The 22,793-nt window shown below is 40.4% G+C and overlaps 1 protein-coding gene across 5 annotated transcripts in view; it reads left to right on the top strand.

Annotated features, from left to right (window-relative positions):
* The first annotated feature begins 19,290 nt into the window (after nucleotides 1–19,290).
* ICE1 (interactor of little elongation complex ELL subunit 1) overlaps nucleotides 19,291–22,793 on the top strand; it is a 39,762-nt gene continuing 36,259 nt past the window's right edge. For 4 of the 5 annotated variants that reach the window (XR_013921725.1, XR_013921726.1, XM_080338584.1 and 1 more), the window contains exons 1-4: nucleotides 19,291–20,106; nucleotides 20,914–20,972; nucleotides 22,245–22,280; nucleotides 22,726–22,743. Coding sequence is in view for 3 of the 5 variants with exons in the window: in XM_080338584.1 (XP_080194710.1) it covers nucleotides 19,888–20,106; nucleotides 20,914–20,972; nucleotides 22,245–22,280; nucleotides 22,726–22,743 (332 nt within the window). In the remaining 2 variants the exon portion in view is untranslated. Of the gene's footprint in view, nucleotides 20,107–20,854; nucleotides 20,973–22,244; nucleotides 22,281–22,725; nucleotides 22,744–22,793 lie in introns of all 5 variants that reach the window. The other variant, XM_080338582.1, reaches the window with a different exon arrangement.

The raw sequence follows: 22,793 nt of genomic DNA, 5'->3' as shown, positions 1-22,793 counted from the left end.
TGGGCACAGTCTGTTGCAGCACACAGTGATGTTCTGACTCTTTTGTCCTTCCTTACATAAAGCCTGTATAGATGAGCAAAAAAAAAAAAAAAAAAAAATCTATCAATATGTGCTTTCATTTGTTAAAATGAAAAAAAAAAAAAGGAAACAACCTAAAAGTGAAGAAGCTTGTTAAAAATGGAGGAACAGCTAAAATAATTATGTCTTTGAGGGTTACATGGAGACTTTAAGAATACATGGATGCTTCGGGCAAATGCATATAAGGAAGAAAAGGAACCTGCCGTGGTTAAGCAGCAGGGACATGGGAGCCTGTTGCTGGGGACTGCTTTTCAGAAGGATCCTTCCAAGAGCTAAATTTAGGCCTAAAATTGAAAAGAATCCAAACTTATGACAGATGAAAAATAAACCACACCATGAGATAGGCCAATAGGGTTTCAAGAACAACTTGCATAAGGCAGAAAATCTAATAATAAATTACTTTTCAAACACTTCAGACTCTGGAAACCTGCCAGACAGTCTGCAGCACCAGGAAAATAAAAAGGAACATACAGAGAAAGTAACAGAAAATCTAAATTAATTCCTTACATCTGTGTTCACTACTGCAGACCTGGATGAGATTCTCTTCTTGTTTATACAGACACTCACCAGTTGTTCTGTCTTGAAAGAGTCAGTACGGAACATACAGGTTATGAAACATATAGGCAAAATTAATAGTAACAAATCACAAGGACCAGATGGTATATAACGAGGAATCCTAAAATAATTAAAGGGTGAACTACCAACTGTCCTCTTCAATCTCTAGTATAAAACTGCTTTGGTAGCAAGAGAGAGGAATGTGTCAGTTATAACATCATTTTTTAAAAAGGATGCCATAAGAAATCTAGAAAAGTACAGACCTGATGTCTGTAACAGGCAAGTTAATGGAAACTGTAAGACAGATTAGAATCAGTGAGCATATGCATAAAGATGCTGTAATAAGGATGCGTCAAAATGGCTTTTGTAAAGGGAAGAACTGCATTACAATCTTACTGAAATGTTTATGAGTCACCAAGCTTGTTGCTAAGAGAGAAAGACCCTAGAATCCTGACCATGGATTTTTGGAAGGTATTTGGAGAGGTCATTCATCAAAAGTTCTTAAAAGTTACACTGCCAAGATATAAATAATTGCAGAGGTAAACAACTGGATGAAAGACAGAAAATAAGACAGTAGGAGTCAATAGTCCATTTTCACAGTAAAAAGAGATCACTAATAGAGTCCCACAATGGTGTGTTCTGGAACCTGATCTGTGCAACATATTTTTCAAGGAACTGAAATTGGCAATTTTGGAGGCTGCTCATGGTACAATGTTATTTAGGGAAATATAGGTAATGGCAGGCTGAGCACTACAAGTAGTCTTAGGATACTGAATGTATGGGCAAAAAATGGCAGGGGGGATTTAGGGAAGCTCAGTGTAAAATAGTGCATATGGGAAGAAACTGTCTTGTCTTCACATTTGAAATGAAGAGCCCTGAGCTGTTGTAACAGTTATAACAGGTAGTTGTATGAAAATGTCTTCTCTGTGCCCAGTAGGTCTCTGTTTCTTACCCACAAGCTTTCAGACTCTATCCATTTATTGATATAGAGGGCAACCCCTCCACCCTTTCTTCCTTGCCAGTCCTTTCTGAACAGCCTGTAGCCATTGATCGCTGCACTCCAGTCATGGGATCTGTCCCACCAAGTTTCAGTAATGGCCACTAAGTCATAGCTTTCCAGGAGCACAGCACCTTCCATCCCTTCCTGTCTGTTGCCCATGCTGTGTGTGCATTGGTATAGAAGCACTTCAGCTGGGTTGTTGGCCATGTCACTTTCTTAGAGGAATACCCCTTAATTCCCTTTGAAGCATTTCACTGGTGTTTCCCTGTTGGCTTCTATTACCTCAGGATCTCAACATATCTCAGGGCCACTGGCTGAGGGTCCTTGCTAGCACTCTGCCCCTCTAACATTGGCATCTTGTCCTACAGCTTGTCACAGGAGAGGCTGGTGTCGTCCCCCTCCCCCATCATGTCTAGTTTAAAAGCTTTGTCAATGAGCCCCACTAGCTTATGAGCAAATACCCCCTTCTTTGAGTATACAGGAGGACAATGCCAGATAATTTACCACCTGGATGTTCCCCCAATACCGATAAGAGACACTAAGAACAATACTTCAGGAATGATATAGAAAACATCTTTGATGTCATGGTAACAGAACAAAGAACCAGATCACCTCTCAGAGTTATTTTCATAATCAGAAGAAACTGTGTCTCTGAGTTGATGAGCAGCATGTAGCAAGAGCTGCTTTCCGACAGTTGACAAATCAGAGAGGAAAATAAAAAAATAAATCTGTTGGAAAGTAACATGTGGGAAAGCAAGATGTGCGGTTCCAGCCGCCTGGATGATAAAAGAAGATCAATACTAACATGACCATTTGGATGGTCGAAGACATAATACTAACATAATAATATATAAAGGGCATTGGACAGATTACTTTGAAGTACGTTTCTCATAATTGTAAAAAATAGCCCAGACTCGTGAGAATAGTATCTCAGGCTGGGTAACTGCCCCCAAGTGCATGGGATGTGTGAATGTCCTTAGACCTGGTCTGTGAATGAGTGGAAAAACAAGTGAGACAAACATCACATGAGTTCAGTGTGATTTTAATAACAATTAGTGGAAAAACACCATTTGTAAACATCTTAGTCCAGGCCCATACCTGTAAATCCTATAAATTGTCAATGGTGAATAAAGAAGGCAGGCTAGGCCTAGGTCAGCTCTCTGCTTGGCCAGGCTCTGCACTTCTTCCTGAACAAAATCTCTGGCTCTGCGTGAATTTCTGTCTGTGTCCTGGTATGCGTTGTTTCTAATCGCCGCATAAATCTAAAAAAGAGGTAGTGCAGAAAGTGCTACACAGAGTACTTAGAAAATAGGGTAAAAAAGGAGAAAGCCTGAGAAAGGAGGTAAGACTATGACACATCATCTTCACTTTGAAGTAGGACTTGACTCACCAAGATTCCTAAACAATGTCCATGAGACTACAGGAAACAGAAACTTTTTTGTCCTGTAGCATAATTACCTGAAAAAAACCCTCCTGTATATTTATTCCCAGGATTCTGAATACTATGCAGTGCTAACCCAACAGAAGCTGCAATGTTGAGTGTACCATTGAACTGGTGTGTCTGGATTTGTTCCACGCTGGAAGAAAGAAACCCTGAAAACTGAGGCATTCAGAAGATTAAAAAAATAGCATATTATGTCTCAAATTCCTTTATTCCGTTATTCCGTTACTGTAAATTTATGTAACAGAAACTTACAACTCTGCAAAATGTATGTGTGTGTGTACACATCTGTATAGAGTGAGGGAGAGAAAGAGAAAGAAGAAAAATAGGAAGAAGTTTGGATATACCAGATGGACAAAAGTTATAGTACTCCACTATGACTAACTGCCAGCAATCATTTAGCTGGCAGCCTAATTAAATAGCATTTCTTAAGGGTCAACACTGAGGCTGATGCTCACAAATGTTCACAAATGTTCACATGTTCACAAATGTTCACATGTTCACAAATGACCTGGAAAAGGGGATGGAAGAACCCTGAGAAAGTTTGCATATGACTCAAAATTGCAGGGAGCATGGCATGCCCAAAGGCAGGCCTGTCATTTAGATTGACCTTGACAAGCTGGAGGAATTCACCACCAGGGGCCTCATGATATATACAGGCAGAGGCTGAGGTAACTGAGTCTGCCCAGCCAATAGAAGGCTAAATGAAAGATCTGATTGCTAACATCAGCTGTCAAAAGGGGTTGTGACAACCCTGAAGCTCTCCCCCCATCCTTAGCAGAACAAAGACCTTGTTATGCCTTAAACGTCTGTTTTTTGTTACTTTGGGAGGAAGACCTAGATGACACCTCATCTTATCTTTCCTGAAGTTTTATGGCCATAAAGGCAGACACCTTGGAAGATAAGGACAATTAACAGTGTTGCTGTGAAAGGCCTCATGGCCTAATTGGGATGAGAGAGATGAACCATCTGTCGGACAACCAACTACCAGAAGAAACCACGAACCAACAGCTACCCCTGACGGGTAAGACAACTCACTTGTGGTCAATACCGTGAACTTTCCCCTAGTTTGAAGACCCCAGACCCATTTCCAGAAGAGTCTTCCTAATTATCATGAAGAGCAAGCAGAGGGAGGAGACGAACTGCCTTCTCCTATCTCGCATGTAAATGAACTGGGTTATAAAACCACCTCAGATATGATACAGGTTGGCGGCGTGTAAATCTTCAATGCATCCCGTCCTCCAGAAGTTGTCGCAGGACCGATGTACCTGTGAAGTGGTGATATCTTACTCTCCCTCTCTGTCTCTCTCTCTCTCCCTTTCTCTTTCTGATATCTTAGTTTTCTTCTTCCCTCTCTCTTCCTTTTCCTTAAACATATAAATACCGTTGTAAGTTCTGCTGCTAAAGTCTTAAGTTTTGCATTACAGTTACTAATTGTTGCCAATCCACTGCTTTTAGAAGGGTTTTTGCTGTCAATGTATCGATAAGTTTTGTGGTAACATACTTTTGCCAAGTCACTGATTGCTGTAATTTGTATACCACCATGTGCTTTTAGTAAATTCATAATTGGACCCCCAGAGTGATTGTCTGCCATTCAATTCGCATTACCGCGCAGAATTACCTGGAGTTAATTCACACCTGATCTCATCTGTTGAGTCAGGGTGCGTGTTGCGTTCAGAGTTAACTCATCCCTCATCCCATCTGTTGGGACGGGACAGGGTTTTATAGACAAAACTGTGCCAAGCTCTTCTCTGACATGCACAGCTAAACAAGAAGCAACAAACTCAAACTGAAACAACAGAAATTCTGACTGGAGAGGAAAACACTCTTAGGAAGGTTCAGCACATTGACCAGAGAGATAGTAGTATCTACATCCTTGGAGATTTTTTAAAATACCACCTGGCCATGGCCTTGAGCAACCTGATCTAACCTGTAGTTAAAGCCACTTTGAGGAGGTTGGACTATAGACCTTCAGAGGTCCCTTGCAAGCTATTTTTTTTTATGGTGCTGTAATATTATTTATAATAATAAAATTATAATATCCCTGCCTGCTAATGTCTAAATAAAATAGCTCTTTCAAGTCTGTCTTAAATGTGTTGTTTCATAACCATTATTACATCCCAGGGTACTGGGGATAGGAAGTAAGAAAAAGGGAAGACTGCACTTCCATCCTGGAGTCTCTTTAGTGAGAAGAGTAGGATCGTATCTGCCTGTATTTCCAACCTGGAGATGTGAAGCAGTTCAGGAACCTTGTACATTAGATTGTCAATAGGTTAACACCACAAGAATCTGAAATCAGCAAAAGCAGCTGAAACTGGAGGTTCCACTGAAAGACTGCATAGAAATTCTACATAGGAAGTACCTCTGCATATCACCACAACTGAGATAGGTGGCAGTGCCACATGTCCATAAAGTAATATTACTCACTTGATACTATTGTTCAACATCAGATAAGACATTTGGATGCCAGTAAAGCCTTTTAAAGAGTTTATTGTAGGCAAAGTATCGGTTACACTAGTGAAAAGTCATATCGGTACAAGAACTGTAGGGGTGCAAGTTTAAAGGCAAACAAACAAACAAACCAACTCCAAACAAAACTAGATGAGAGGGATATCAGGTGAAGTAATTCCACTTATATAAATCCTTAATGATCAGTCCAATATATATCAGTCCAATAATATTTCTTATTTTTATTAATGGATTTCACATCAGACTAAGTCTATGATAATAGAATTTTCTGAGGACACTAAGCATTGTCCATGGGGAACAGCAACAGTATACAGATCTACTTGGGATATTATATAGAACGAAGTGATAGCATCTCAGTGAGAAGTAATGGCTCAATATCCAGGCCATGCAAACAGTTACAACCCAGCTAAAATGTTTAGAAAATCAAGAAGAAAGCAGCAAGTAGGATATTCAGTTGCAAAAGTAGATGCGCTATCTGCAAAGTTAAAGAAATTAAGATGGCATTACGCAAAGCAAAAGTAAAACTCATCTGGAATTTAATCCGTGTACATCCCTGGCCACCTATGTTTAAGATACATGACCCACAATTCAGAGAATGTAAGAGTTCTCCTAATCGATAAAGCAAAACCAGCTCAGATTGCTTCGCTTATCAGAGGCCAAAACAAATCAGAACAGGGTCAAGAGAAGCCAAGATAGAGTTTGGTTTTGTTCTTTGTGGAAGCGGCAGGATGTGTAGTTCCAGCTAAAGGGCCTTGGACAGATTATACAGAAGTATGTTTTTTATGAGTGTAAGGAGTGATAGCCCATGCCACTGAGAATGATATCTCAGGCTGGAAAACTGCCCCCATATGTGTGATTTGTGAATGTTGGGCCTGGGTGTGTGAATGAGTGGGCCGAACGCCGCCCACAAGATATGCACGGAAACATGACTGAAAACAGACACAACGTGAGTGCAGTGTGTTTGGAATAACAATTAGTGAAAAAACATCCTGTCTAACCTCTTGGTCCAGGCCCATATCTGTAAACCTATAAGTTGAGAACTGTTAATAAAAGTCAGTTCAGCCTGGCTCTGCTCTCACTGCTAACAAGAACTCTGTGTCTGTGCATTTCTGTCTGTGTGTGCATCGTTCCACATTGCTGCAGTTCTTTGTAAACACAGTGTAGGGTACACCATTGGAAGTGAGAATAATTTAAAGTAACAGAAGAAAAAAACTATATAAATTGGCTATGATTACATTTTAACTGGAAATTAAAAATGGACTTCTAACAATCAGGGAGCGACATTCTGGACCAGCTCACAATAAATATAGGCAGAATAAAAAATCTAAATAGCTGATAATTGCTATAAAGGTAAAGGATTACATGTGACTGCAAGATGCTTGACTCAGTGTTAAAACAGATTCTTCCAGATCCCATGTTTCTAATTTCTATATAAATTATGAATATATGGTGGCATCATAAACTACCACCAATATGGATGAATGACATGGTCTTCATCACCTTATCAAGAGTTTAGTAATAAAATGCAGTGGTGTATGATGACCTGGAAGCAGTAATATGTCACTGAAACATGAAGCATGAAACATGAGCATGGATGTCATCAGCCACTGCTCAAAAAAAAAATTTAATACTTATTGCTACTCAAGAAAATTTTCCCCAACCATCTTGTTGGTCAGGTCTTATCACTGTGCTCAGCTGTAGCTTTCCCACTGCTTGTTGACAGATTGCAGCAGGCATGGCTGTTCTGAACTAGTAATGGGAATGTTGCAGAACAAGTTTAATTAACCTAAAAATTTTTAATCATATTCTATTATTTCAAATATATTACTTTGTTTTAATTACTTTGTTTAGTATTAGTTAGCAGGACAAGAACTTATCTTGTTGTGAACTTATCTTTACTTGGTAGCTTAGTTATGGGTGGGCTTTGAAGGCCATTGCAGGTGGGAAGATCAGGTAGGAACAGCACACCCTCTGCCTGGAGTTTGGAGACAGAAAACGAACAAAGAACAATCAAACCCCCAAACCATGGATTACCATCAGACTAAAAGGTGCATGAAGTGTGTATGAACAGGGGGTGCAGAGATTGTAAGGATTTAAATTCCCAAGCTTTTTTTGCCTTTAACAGAATACGAAAAAAAAAAAAAGGGTATTGATGATCCCTGTGTTGGCTGAGTCATTAAAATGCACATAAGCATCTTAGTGTTGCTGATAATTTGGAGGCAGGACAATACAGTTTTTACTTCTCCATGCTAATAACTTGGAAAAGATTGTATGCAAATGCCATATGCTGAAAACGACAAAACTGACAACGAGAATAGTTCATTGCTGACTGTAACACAGTTATCCTGGTTGAAGTTCTAGAATGTCAAACCACACCATCTGCAAGAAGGGAAAACTATTCACATTTTGAATAGTTGACCCTCCTCAAGGTCAATCAAGTAATATTTGGTTTTATCTATGACTAAAATTTTCTTTTCAGATAGATTTTATAAGAAATCTTTTAAAATAATTGACAGTTGTATGCATATTTGGTTAAATAAATAAATTGTACTCTCAGTTATATGAATGATACTTTCATGGACCTCATCTGGGATTTACTGTATGATAAATGTGAGCATAATTACATTAATATGTTTTCAAAGTCAGCTGAGACACGGAAATCAGACAAGACTTTTAAAGAGAAGTTGCCTGGCAGCAAAACTATTGCTGCTCAGCCTCTCTGAAGGTAAAGTGTGGGAAACTGCAGCGGGTGTGTGGAATCCTTGACAGAAAACATGAGAGTAGAGATCAGCCTTGAGATATTAAGATTTACCCTTGAGAAGGATGGGAGTAAAGGAGTATCCAGAGAGAGGAGAGATGTACCCGTGAAAGAGAAGGGGATAGAAGAATAACATGGATGATAGAAAAATTAACCAATGAGATGTTAGTGCTGTAACTTGTAACCAATAGTGAAAAGACACATGAACTGGTAGAATTGTATAAAAATGCAGTTGTAGCAATAAATGGCGCTCTATTACTTTCATCTTGAAAGAACCTGGTCCATGTCGTTTGTCTGTCTCAACCGCGACATATGGTGACCCCGACGTGATCCTGCCTGAAGAGGATCTCGCATAACAAGGTGACAGCGGAAAGCTGTGAACAGCCGAAGAAGAGCTGTGGAGACGGAGCCCGGTACAGCTGATAAGAGCAGCCAAGGAGAGCTGCCAAAGATCCGGATCGATTGTAAAGACACCTCGCTAAGGAGGAGGTGAGCTACCGGGAACAGGGGGGCTGAAACTTATCTAAAGAAGAGGGTACTATATTATCTACATGGAAGCTGCTTCTGAAGAAGCAGGGTGTTAGCCTTCCGGAACTGACTTTAAGAAAAATGTTACTGTGGGGCAAAGCACAAGGTTTAGAGGTTAATCCTGTGACAGCATTTAGTGTGTCACAATGGATAGACTTGGGAGATAAATTGTTTGATAGTGCTACCCAAGGGTCCAAGGAAGCAACTGAACTGTTAACGACGTGGCACTTATTATTAGATACTCTGAAAGAGTTAAAACAGCAACAGGCAGAGGCGGCCGAGGGAGATGGTCTTCCTGGCTCTCCTGGGCCAAATTTGGAGAAAAAAGTAAGATTAAGTACTGCTCCGCTTCCCCCTGTTACTAAGGATTCGTCAAAACCGCCCAAATCCATATTATCTGACACGGACAAGGATCCGCGGCACTTTCTTGGAAAGTTAAAAGGAATAAAGGAGGAGCGTACGTATGTGTGGCCCTGAGATCAGGAAAAAATTATGAAAGAGTTGTATACATATGTGCGGTCCCGAGATCAGATAAAAGCTATGAAAGACTCACATGAAAAAACAGTGTTGGGTTATCTGCGATCTCGGGAAGGGCCCTTGGACCACCAGTCAGAGCAGTGCGTCCAGCCGACCGCTCCGCTGTCATCGATCGCGGCTCAAGCCTCTCCTCTACCATCATCAACCGCGGTTCCGCCGTCTGCGTCACCGTCATTAATCACAGTTCAACCTTCTGCCCCGCTGCTATCAGTCGCGGAAGAAAAAAAAATGGACATTTTTTTTTCCCTATCCCCCCTTGCCTGGAGATTTGGGTGGGGAGGACCCCCCGCCGTGGTGAGCCAGACTGAGACAAATAACGTAATTCCTACAGATTTGGGTCCACCCAACCTGCCCCCACCTCCCTCCCACACTGAATTCCTGAGGGCGAGGGTAGAGTTTCAGAGTGTAAACCGAACCTACTAAAAAGCTGGGATTTACCCCCAGTTTCGATTACAGTTAAACCATGGGACCCTGTGCGTTTCTGGAAGAGACGCTAATTGACACACCACAACTACAGGCACGATAACTTTCTGAAATCCTGAGGCAGTCAACAGACCTCGCATATCAAGCTATGATAAAGGTGCCTTAAACCAACAATGCAGCCAAATCATTTGCAACTATTAATCAGGGTCCCAGTGAGAATTACATGCAATTTATTGACCATCTTCAAGAGGCCATCAGGAAGCTCACATGAAAAAGAAGCTAAGGAAGCATTGGTGTTGAAATTAGCAGTACAGAATGCTAATGTTTGCTATCTGCGAGTTTTACAGTACATATTATGTGTTTCTGTGTATTGCCTCTCTGAAAATCAAGCAGCTTGTTAGGAATGTGAGTTAATTGTTTTACTAGTTGTTTTTAAGTGCGCCGTAAAACTCTCTCCCCATTTTTCCCAGTCATGCTGCAAGCAGCACCCCTCCCTTCCTTCCCCTTCTCAAGGTTTTTATTTGCAAGATGGGGTCAGGAATAATTATTTTCAGTTGTGTTCCTGAAAAAATCAGTATTGGGAGGTGTTTTGAAACTTAGGAAAGCACTCGGAATTATAAGGAAGGAAGATCTTGTTAAATATTGAAATCAGTGTTCGCTCCTGTTTAAGTTAAATGATCGGTAAAAGTGTCCGGAGAATAGAATTTTGTTGCAATTAATGTTGTTTTTAAGGTGAGAAGCGAGGACAACATAAATCTCTACAAGAGATCATTAGATCATTACAGACAGTTTTACAGCTGGAACGGTTTGAACGTCAACAAGCTGAGAGAGAGTTAACTGATAACACACAGGTCACAGTAAACTTGCTAAAGTCTGCAAGATGCTTTCCTCATTAACCTATTTTCTTTGTGGGTATCGGTTCAAGCATGTTGCAATTTTGGTAGGTCTTTCTTATATGGTACGATAAGTTCACAGTCTGTTAAATCATGAGAATTCATTGACGCAAAATGTGTGTTTTATGATAATACAGATGATCATGAGTAATTTAGTTCTTTACTGCGTGAATGTGATGGTAAATTTTGCGTGTAGTAGCTGTTATTTTTTTTTCTCTAGCATGCTAGCTTTATTCCAGCATTCAGACTTGCGCAACTCTGTGACAGGCTGTGTCTCATCTCGGTGTGCTGGATTTGTTTTTCCTATATGCACATCATGTAAAGAATCCTGGTTTTGGAATAGCAGCTGTAGCGCACCAAATGAGACACTAAAAAAAAACAAACCAAACCAAAACAAAAAAAGGCCTTGCCCAGTCCGGCTCGGTGGGTGCGGATGGGTTTCAGCACGCAACTGACTTTTTTTGTCAGGGAGACCAGAGGTACCTCCACCTGGCTGGGCAGTGAGCGGCCCAAAGGTGCAATGCAAAAATTGAGATATTGTCTTAAATTGCTGTAACTGTGATCCATCTGCATATTTGAACTTGGTATATGGTTTTCATATCTGAGCTCAGTATTTTAGTTTGTATATTCATATTTGGTACCAAAAGAATCTTGTTTGGGGAGATAATTACAAAATGGGAACCGGTTCCACTGCTAAAATTCCACCTTGCTCCCGCTTAGGATGCATCCTTACACATTAGAATGATTGCTTATATTGTTAGAAAAGCATTTAAATTGTTAAAATGCTATGATAGCTGTGAATTTGGAAGAGGTTGTATTTAAAAATTGCTAGAATATTAGCTGATTTGGATCTAGGAAAACAGAATAATGGATTTATGTTTATTATACTGGTTTATACTGGTTTTTGACATCTCTAAATTGTAAAAGGTAAATGGAGCTAAGGAATGTAACTATTTCTGAGCTACTTGAAATTGCATATAAAGTGTAGTTGGAATGAAATGGGAAAACAAAACAGCAAAATATCCCAGGCCTGTGTGCAGCTCATTGTAACTGAGGAGTTTGCCAGAGCCTCCCACTGCCAGCTGCATGACCTTGACTATATCTGAACTGCAGGAAGAAGAGAACGAAAAAAAATGGAGAAACCTGTTTTCCCACTGCTAAGCAGAGAAAGTGGGGCTTTACTCCCCCCGCTCTGTCTTTTTTTTCCCTGAAGTATTGTCATCCATTTTTGTTGTGGCACTGTGTTGTTTTTCGGCTTTGACTCAGGGGTTGTTGGTGTTGTTTATTTTTGCTTCTGTCTTGTTTCCTAGGTTTTGGCACATCTGGGGAAAAGAGCTCATAATTTTACCTCCTTGCTGAAGTCAGTTTTTTCACACTGGTCAGCTTTGGGGGGTCACAGTATTCAGTGCTTCTCTGGGTCAGACTGGTACTGATTTGAGTGTGGAGTGGAGCCATATTGGTTTGATGTGTAGTTCAAACTGATGTGTTTTCATGCTGGGCTGTATGTCTTGCCATCTCAGATGGGGGCGAGAGGGAAGTTTTATTCCCCCCTGCGCCCCTCCCCCAAGCAATGTTACTGCTAGAGAGCTGTAATACTGCATGAAGGAGTCTGAGGGTAAAATTTAAAGGCATCACCAGTGGATCTATAGTTCTAATGAAACTGGAAAATTAAACCAAAAATTTGTTAATAGACTTATTCTGTGGTAATTAGTTGTAAGAGACTTCTTGGTAAATTCACCATGCTAGTTTTTGAGATCATGAGAGAGAATGAAAGAAAGGCCGTTTTTTGAGACCAATGGAATGTCAAATTTGGAACAAAGTTTAAATACATGAATTCTTATAGTTGTTAGAAACTCCTATACCTCTCTTAGGTTAAGATTCATTAAGTAAATTGTAAGCTCAAATAATGTTTTCTGAGAATTCTGTTTAGTTGCATAGCCTACAAGAAGCTGCTGGGATGGTGCAGATCTGCTTGCTGCAAATGAGAAATCTCCAAGGAAATTTTGAATGCTGTATTTCTACTAGTATTAACAGCCCATGTTTCGATAAAGCAAATACTACACTGATTGATCTGAAACAGGACTTTGATCTGGTAAGGGAAAACAATATCCAATAAATATGACAGCCAAAATGGAGTTGGAAACTTTGAGGAATAAATTTATGACAACCTTACAGGTTGACTGTATTTGATTGGACTTGCAGATTCGTCTATTTATGGCTACAGCATAGAAACACCCTGTGGCTATTGTGGGACAGTATGATGAGATTGCTAGCAAACTGATATACCGACTGTTATATACCAATTGTCACTCTACTCAAGAAAATGCAGGGAATTAATTTAAGTTTCAATAGGCCATGATCCTTTTGTCATATATGTACCATTTGTGAAATTTAATTCTGATTTTTTTATTTTATTTGTAATCTATGTCTCTATAAATTGCACTAGCTGGTTTTCTTAACATCACAGCTTTTGGCATGCATAAATGTAAAATGTAAATTGCTGCAGAACCTGCAAGTCTTTAACATCAGGCCATGGGCCATACTTGTATTTGGTCTGATCCTACATACTTGCAAAGTTTTTGTCGATGGTTCTGGGAAGTCTCATAAAGCTGTAGTGGTTTGGTGTGAAGATAACAATTGGCATCATTCTGTAAAAAATATTGAAGGTTCAACCCAATTAGCAGAACTTGGCACAGCTTTAAATTACTTAGAGCTTTTTAAGGAGGAACCTCTAAATTTGATTTGTGATTCTGAGTACGTAGTCAAGGTCCAATGCACGTATCTGCTTCTGAACTGTGGTTTTTGTTTTTGTTTTATTTCTTTTTTAAAACAAAAAGGGGGGAGAAGTAGGGAAAACACCACAAAACCAGTTGTCAAAAGCATTGTATGTGATGAAATACTTTGCAAGTATGACCCAAAACCATGCTAAATCAGAAAGAACCTACATTAGTTATGGCCAAATCACTAGTTAATGGTCAATGGAAAAGGCCACATCAATTGATAACCTGGGGGAGAGGTTATGCTTGTGTCTTTACAGATCAAGGGCTGCAATGGTTGCTGGCGCGAAACGTGAAACCTGTGTTATCTTCCTGACAAAGATTGTTGCAGCTGCTGTGTTTTGGATGCCCGCACAGACAAAGACTAACATGTGGAGTACTTCAGCCAACATGACTGACCAGGACTCCATATGCCTAGCTATGGCATCTCCGGAAAACCTGTTCCACACATGCTTGGTTGGCATCCCCCTTGATGACTACAGCAGCATCACACAACTGTTTCAAAATAGTGGTCGGTGCAGAGGCATTGCAATTAACTGTAATAATACCAACACGGCACTTTGGATTAACTGTCTCCCGGAAATAGACATTGAACCACAGGAACTGGAATTGCTGGCATCTGTGCCCACGGATGCTTGTTTCATGGTTTGTGAAAAGTGCCAGGACAATATGCTAAAGCATGAATGGATAAGACTGCAAAATGTTAATGCTACCATTGGTGACTATAGAAATGAAACTCGATGGTGTAATGCCTCACAGAAGAATCCAAGGGATGTCATTGATAACGTGGGACAGCGACCCCAAGACCTCCTGTATGGTGTATTCTTGATCTGTGGAGATAGAGCCTGACCAGGAATTCCTTCTAATGCTGTTGGAGGACTGTGTATTTTGAGACTATTAACTCTCTTAACGCCCAATGTATCTATGATAATAGATCACAGAAGAGCAAGACGAGAAAAACACTTTTTGCGTGTATATGAGTCAAAATGTGATGATAATGTAGATTTTTGGGGATCAAGGTTAAGGGTTTTAGGATCTCTTGTATCTGGTGTTGGCACAGCTAAAAGCTTTAAGTATTTTAGAAAATTAGGATGCTGGCTAGTTAAGCAGACTAACAGAACTTAAAAGGCTTTAAGTGGATTTTTTTTTAGATGTAGATTCTGTAAGACATGCCACACGGCAGAGTAGAGCTGCGATAGATTTTTGTTATTAGCTCAAGGACATGGGTGTACAGATTTTGATGGGATTTGTTAAATAAATTGCTTAGTGGTTGAGGGTTTTTAGGATGGTTGTTATCAGTAGTGAAAACAGGACTGATCATTTTGATGATTGTTGTGGTTGTGTTACTAATGTTGCCATGCATGATTTCTCTGCTGCAAAGGGCCCTGCAGCGGACAATGAGGGCAGCATTTTTAGCACAAATGAAAAAAGGGGGAATTGTGGGAAACTGCAGCGGGTCTGTGGAATCCTTGACAGAAAACATGAGAGTAGAGATCAGCCTTGAGATATTAAGATTTACCCTTGAGAAGGATGAGAGTAAAGGAGTATCCGGAGAGAGGAGAGATGTACCCGTGAGAGAGAAGGGGATAGAAGAATAACATGGATGATAGAAAAATTAACCAATGAGATGTTAGTGCTGTAACTTGTAACCAATAGTGAAAAGACACATGAACTGGTAGAATTGTATAAAAATGCAGTTGTAGCAATAAATGGCGCTCTATTACTTTCATCTTGAAAGAACCTGGTCCATGTCGTTTGTCTGTCTCAACTGCAACAGTTACCTGGAGGTGAACAATAAACAACAGAATTATTGGATTATGAATCAATTAACTAAAGGTGAAAATACCAAATATAGCTTTACACTATCCAGACAAAAGTTCTGATGAAGCAGTTATGACTTAGTGTTATTTTACTTGTATGTTTAGAGATGGAAAAATGACAGATGTAGATGACACAAAAACATTGTTCCCCATTCTGGAAAGGGAACAGATCAAGATGATCACTGTTTGATACTCCAGACTGGACTTGGTACCAAAATAGGTGAAATGTCCTTAAGACAGATGAATCAATCATTACCCATCTATGGAAACATTCAAGACCAGACTGGATGGGGTTCTGAGCAACCTGATCTAGTTGAAGATGTCCCTGCCCATTGCAGGGGGGTTGGACTAAATGAACTTTGAAGATCTCTTCCAACCCAGATTGTTCTATGATTCTATGATTCCCACATTCTCTTCACCATGGACTCATTCAGTGGGACTGAATGAGCTGGATGCCATGCCTGTGCCTGGCCATGGACTTCATTGATCTGGACCCTGGCCTGCACATTTGTTTTCCCAGCTTGACCTCAGATCTGCCTCGTCACTGTGATCTGGACTCTTGGCTGAACCTGGCTGCCAGCCCTGGGTCTGCCCTGCTTGTGTGGCTGGTGATGACCCAGCCCTACCAGTCTTGTCAACGGACTTAGCCCCCTGGCTTCTGTACCCTGGGGAGCAACTGGCCCTTGCTGCTTCCTGACGTTGTTCCCAAACCCATTCATTCTTAGACTTTTGAAACACTTTCCTTCTTCGGAAGGAAGGCAGGTAAGAATATTGTCTTTTTCTGTATTCTCTACATAGCATGTGAACAGAGACAAAATGTTACTGCACAGTCCAGATGCTGTGACTCTATACAACTTTTTGGGTGTCCTGATATTTTTTCCTGGGGACTTGGAATAAATTATCTTAGCATTAAAAATACAGTAAGAATGTTGTGGGTTTGGTTTGGGTTTTTTTGGGTTTTTTTTTTTTCTTTTTTTTTCTTTTTCTTAACTAATGTCACTAATTTTAGCCAGGAAAAAGCTTTTATGTAAGAGTTACAACTCCTCAGCCTACAAAAATATTTATTTCCTTGTACTGTGTGCAAGGAGTAGAGCTTTAAGTAACTACTTTTCCTAAAGACTATCTCAATTAAACTGAAAATCTCATGAGTTTTAGCAGCTTGTGACTGAAAGGCCATAGAGGGAATTTACAGAAATCTTAGACCCCTATTACAAAGGATGCATTTCTAATAGGAGTATGAACCTTGGGCTTATTCTAAAATACAGATTTAAGAACATCCTCACATTCAAGACTGAACATTTTGTACTGAGTAGAAGGAACTCTTGAAGAACATTGGTTATTCATGTATCATTTTTTCATCTATTTCAGCACTTAATGCATTTTTTTAGTGAAACAGAATTTCATACTCAGAGTTCTTCAGAGTGTTGTCTGCACAGAACTTCTTTGGGAACATCGGCGTCTGATTCTTTTTGTTTTTCATTCATGAGAAGCAGGAAGGTCAGTTTATGTTGTCTCTATGAGCAACAGTAAAGAAATCATGTTTATGTGCTGCTAGCTATTTCAGTTCTGCTAAATAAACACAATAATCCTGCAGGCATCATTTCATTCTTTTTAAATGGCTCCATTCAGCAATGAGGAGATTCACAGCTATCAACAGTGCTAACTTCCTATTTTATCATCAACAAAAGAGACCAAAGACTCTTGACTCAGACCTCATGGCACACACATTTTTAGCACTGTATAAGTCTACTATTGAACTCACAGGGCTTTTTAAATTCCAGATTAATAACCCTTCCCTTTTAGATCCTATCTGCCCTTCCTAGTGCCCTCCCATCCCCATGCATCCTCTCTAAACTCTGATGTGCTCATCACTTGAGATACAATGAAGCAGAACATTGGAACTCCAAACCCCACCATCTTCTTGGCCTAAACAAGTTAAGTGCAATTAAAAAAGAAAAAAAATAATATAGTTTACATTATTATTTCATACTCTTTGTTTTAAATTTAAATTTTTTTTTTTTAAGGAAATGCTTTTAATAACTAGTTTTTGTAGGGTGTGTTAAAACAGTTTTAAAATATTTTCTTCTTGTTAATGAACAGAAACTTCACCATAAAAAATCACAGAATTACAGAATGTTTAGGATTGGAAAGGACTTCTGGAGATCATCTAGTCCAACTCACCTACTAAAGCAGGTACACCTAGAGCAAATCACAAGGGAATGTGTCCAGGTGGGTTTTGAATGTCTCCAGAGGAGACTTCACAGGCTCTCTGGGCAGCCTGTTCCAGTGCTCTGTCACCCTCAAAGTAAAGAAGTTTCTCCTCCTATTCATATGGAACCTCCTATGCTTCAGTCTGTGCCTGTTGCCTCTCATCCTATTGTTGGGAAGCATTGAAAGGAGTCTGGTCCCATCCTCTTGACATCCACCCTTCAGATATTTATAAGCATTAATAGGATCCCCTCTCAGCCTTCTCTTCTCCAGGCTGAACAGACCCAGCTCTCTCAGTCTTTCCTTATAAGAAAGATGCTCCAGACCCGTAATTATCTTTGTAGCCTGCTGCTGGATGCCATCCAGTAATACCTTGTCCTTCTTAAACTGAGGAGCTCAGAACTGGACACAGTACTTCAGATGCAGCCTCACCAGGGCAGAGTAGAGGGGGAGGAGAACCTCTCTCGACCTGCTGGTCACACTCTCCTTAATGCACCCCAGGATATCATTGGCCTTCTTGGCCATAAGGGCACATTGTTGACTCACTCAACCTGTTGTCAACCAGAACTCCCAGGTTCTTCTCTGCAGTGCTGCTTTCCAGCAGGTCTGCCCCTAAGCTGTATTGGTGCCTGGGGTTATTCTTCCCCAGGTGCAGGACCCTACACTAGCCCTTGTTGAACGGCATCACGGAAAATGGCAATACTGAATTTTCATGTGTTTACTAGCCTAGTTCTGCATGTATTCAGTCTGAAACTTAAAAGTTTTTATAGAAGTGTAAACAAATAGAAAATTTGGGCATATTCAATGTTGAACAGAATTTTGAGGATAATATTGTCATTTAAGCACAAATAATCACAAGAAACACTGAACTCTTCTGAAAACATCTTATCTCTGATATCTCTGAAAACACTTCTCTCTGATACAGCATGGTTTCTTTCAGTAGAAACATGCCATTAACTATCTCACCTAAAAAAGTGCTTTGTTACCTGACCTAACCACAGCCCCAACCTTTCACATCTAAAATGAGCAGTGCTCAGCTCCATTCCCTAGGAAGGGCTCTTCACACAGGAAATTCACTCACCCTAGAGGGAGTGATCCATTCCAGTGACACTGTCACTTAAACTCTAATGAGTATTTTATTATAATGTTGTAAAGCTCTCAAAGTAGAAAGATTGAGTAAGCCTGAAATATTCTCTTTGATCACACAGGATTTACAAGTTTCAACATGTAAGCCAAGGTCCAGTTAACCATGCTGCTGCACTATTGTCACTAACAAGGAAACATAAGACATAAGTTGGCTCCATAAATCTAGAGATGCATAGTGACTTCCCTGAGGAACATTACAAACAATTAGGAAGATGAGTGAAAAAGCAATTTGAAGCATCTGGATAAACTGTGAGCCAGAGAAAGTTTCAGGTAGACTAAAAGTTGTGTAAGCAGCAGCACCATTGCAAAGAGCATTCAGTAAATAAAGTCCAACTGCATGAGCTGAATAGGATAAAAACCCACAAAGTAATTCATACTGTGTGCAGCCATCTATCCTGTGAACTAGATATTAAAAGATTGCTATGGAAATAATGCACTGAGCCCATATCTTAGCAGTAACACCATATGGAAGAAGAGAGACAGCAGTTACTACCCTAACTTCTGTTTCTCTAAGCAATTGAAAGCATTGGCCTGCAAGGCATGAAGTCTAGTTCGTTCTCTATGTATGATATTGTGTAAGCGGCAGATGTGGCAGCCATTATGATAAGTGATGCTAAATACTGCCCTTAAAAGTGTCTTTACGAATTCTTGGTTGAAATGAAAAGCTTGATCTCTTGCCATGAAGAGCACGTTCCCACGAAATGCTGTCTGAGTGAGCTGAGCTGCTACACTCCCCTCTTAAGAATGGGTTCTATGTACGTCAGGAAATAGCAAGACCTAAGGATGGACAATTATCGACAGCAGCTCTAGCTCGGCAGCAGCCGGCGACGTGACAGAGGGAGGGCGGCTGGGCTGGGCGCCGGTAACGGGGCAGCGCTGCAGCCCCCTCACCTGCACCGGAGCGCAGCTCAGCATTGCCGCTCACCGCGCCTTCGGACGCGGGGACAGAAGGCGGGGCAGAGGGCGGGCACCGCCCCAGTAGCAGCCCCGCCCAACCTCGCGCGCCTGGCGACACGAGCTACCCGAACCGGTGCCTGCGCCAAGGCCACAGCAGCGTCCACAGAAGTGCCCGTGCATTAAAAAAAGGAAAAAAAAAAAAAAAAAAAAAAAGAAGTAGCACTCGTTGAAGGGTGTGGCAGATGTGGCAGATGAGGGAGCAGTCGTTCCTTTCAGTGGGCCAAGACGGTGTTCACCGGTCGGCCTCTGCAGAGAGCACTTTCTGCAGTCTTTTCCGCTGCCAGTAGTGAGGCAGCGATGGCGTCACCCTCGAGAACGCGAAGGCCAGCGAGGTCCTTACTGAGGCGGTGGCGCCAGCGTGTGACGCATTTTTGCCGCGACCCCGCACTGCGGTTGGGCTGTGCGGAGGGCCGCGTGTGGCGGTGCCGGTTCAGGGGCACGATGATGCCGGGAGAGACGCCGCCGCCGGCTGGGACTGCGGCCGCCGCCTGCACGAACTGCGGTCTTCTCCAGCAGGTAGCAAGGGGCCGCCGTCCTTGTGGCGCTAGAGGGCCTGCCTGGGGCGGGGTTTTTGCTGAAGGATGCAGCGGTGGGGCGGCGGGCCGAACCGCCGGCGGGTGGGAAGCGCTGGGGCTGCAGTCACCGCTCCCAGTGCAGCGGGAGTTCGGATGGCGAGTGGGGCAAACGGGCTCTGTAGAAGGAGCAACAGTGGCGAGCTTTAGCCGGGTGGAAAGCCAAAGAGTAGCCGCTGTGTCTGGGCGTGCCCAGGGGGATCCGCCAGTGGATTCTGGACGTATCCTTTGGAGCTGCTTGAGTGCAGCGCGGTTAAGCTGGTTTTTTAGTATAACGTTTTGAGCAATATCAGTTTCACCTTTAAATGACCAGGAAGGCGCTCCTGAGAGCTCAGAGGGTGGAGGAGGTCTTCTGACATGCTTAGAATGAGAATCTAGGAAATCTGTAGGTTTAAATAAGCTAGCTGCTGTTTATTGGTAATATTCTGCCAATGCTTAATTTGATTTTGAGATTAAAAGTTATGGGGCTTTTAGTTATACACTGAAATTTACTGTAAAGGTTAAGTTTGAAGAGCTTTTCTAGTAAACTATCTAAGTATGCATACTTTCTTATAGAGCCTGCATTCTCTATATGTATTTTTATGAATATAGCTTTTGTGAATTAGTAACTTGTTCACTAAGAGAGCTGAAAAAAGAAGACAGGTTATTGTATTCTTTACAATATTGACAATCAGCTTAGGGGCTATTTACAGTGTATATTACTGGTTTTGGGGATGAAACATCTTTACCAACTTGAGACTCTTCCTTACAGAATATAAATGAATATGTAGCGGCATTAATTGCACTGAAGCAAAAAATGATTGATGGAGAGTAAGTACAATTGCATTAGTGGATTTTTGTTTGTTTATTTTGATTTGTTTTTTATTGCTCCCAAATTCTTTAAGCAGTGCAGCAATACATTTTGTGGAACTAAGTCCTCCTTAAAATGAAAGTAATTTCTTCACAAACAGGTCTTAACTCTAGACTGTAAGACTTCTTTAATTTATGTCCTAAAACATCTGTGTGTAGTGTTAGTAAAACAGGGCTATGTTGTGTAGCTATAATAGCTTATATATTATTACAAATATTAGCAGAAGCAGCTCTTTGAAGATATCTATTTTCTTTTATATGTTGTAAAGAATATAGTATTAGAATTAAAAGTTGAGTACAGGTGTATACGGACCTTTTCAATAGAATTTAGTCCAACCATTAATGTGTGAAATGCTATTGGGATCAAATACACGAATATGGAAAATGAGGCTGAACATCAGTCAGAAAGATTCTAAAATGCTTCTGATTCTTTGTCTTCTCTTCTGCAATTGCTTCCACTTCTTCTCAATAACAATCAACTTATGATTGTATGAAATAATGTATTGAGATATGTATAGCTTCATACTATGGTTTAATATCCTTGCTGTGTCTCATAATTGAAATGGTTTATTTCTCATGTTCCCTTTCCCCAATATCTGTCAGTCTGGCTTTAGTGTATCTGAATTTCAGTCCTGTGTTCTCATTTCCAAAAGTACCTATGAGAGCCTTCACTTTCTTCACTGGGGCACTTTTCTTCAAAGCTCCTTTACTCAGCGTCCTTTTCCTACCTCCAGATTTTGTGTCCCTCTGCTCTTTGCCAGTGCATACATTTATTGTGGGAATTACTTCTCCTTTAACTACTTGTAGCTCAGCCCTTCTTTTTTGCCTTGCTTGATTACTGTTAACTGTTGCAAGAGAGAGTAATGCAGCCCTCTCTGAATTGAAGTAACTGCCATGGTATTTTTCTTTCTCTAGGAAAACATCATTTTAAGTTTGGGAACTAGGATATTATTTTTGTGATTATTTATGTATTTTTTTAAGCTGCAAATAGTTAATGGCTACAAATTCATGTAATTGCCAGTTGTGGTTTTGCTTGCTTGTTTTTCCTATTTTAAAGCAGACTGATTTGGGTTTTGAATGGCTTGATGAAAAAAAAGGTTATATAGACTACGATCAGAAAATGCAAACCAGTCTAACACATTCTGTATTTATCTATAACACAAAAGAAAAGGTATCCTAAGACATGATTGTCAAAATCAAGTGAGAAAATAAGTAATTTTTTTTTTCTTGCAGTCGTTTGCTGACAGAGTATCAACAGAAATGCACTGATATCCTTTACTTTTCTACTAGTATTCTTACAGAATTAGTATATCAACATTTCTTATAAGAGGGCTTGAGGCTTTTTGTTTAAGATTTAAGTTAAGAAATGATGCTTCTAGTAAAAATCAGACTAGATAGCCTTTGTAAAGAAAATAAGGCTTTGGAATTAAGACTGTCCACCTAAGCTGTCCAGCTGTTTCTAATATATAGCTTAATATGGACTTTTTGAAATCTGCATTGCTAAGAATGACTCAGGTGTTTTCATGTAACAGAAGCAGCTCTGCTTATTCACTTCAAAAATATTGAAATGTTTCAAACACTTAGTTCTGCAAGTCCTATGTATTTTTGGTGGAAATTTTTATTGGATGTTTCTTTGCAAGTGGCAATTGGATTGAAATATACTTAAGGACATTTGATACACAGTTTTTAATTTCTACCTTAACATGAGATTACAGCTTCAATTTGCTGAACGGTAAGTTTGATTTAAATTATTTACTGAAGATGCTATGTTCTCTGTGTCTT

This window comes from Nesoenas mayeri (assembly GCF_963082525.1).
Source record: "Nesoenas mayeri genome assembly, chromosome: 2".
NCBI classification, from domain to species: Eukaryota; Metazoa; Chordata; class Aves; order Columbiformes; family Columbidae; genus Nesoenas; species Nesoenas mayeri.
This window is presented reverse-complemented; position numbering and strand designations above follow the sequence as displayed.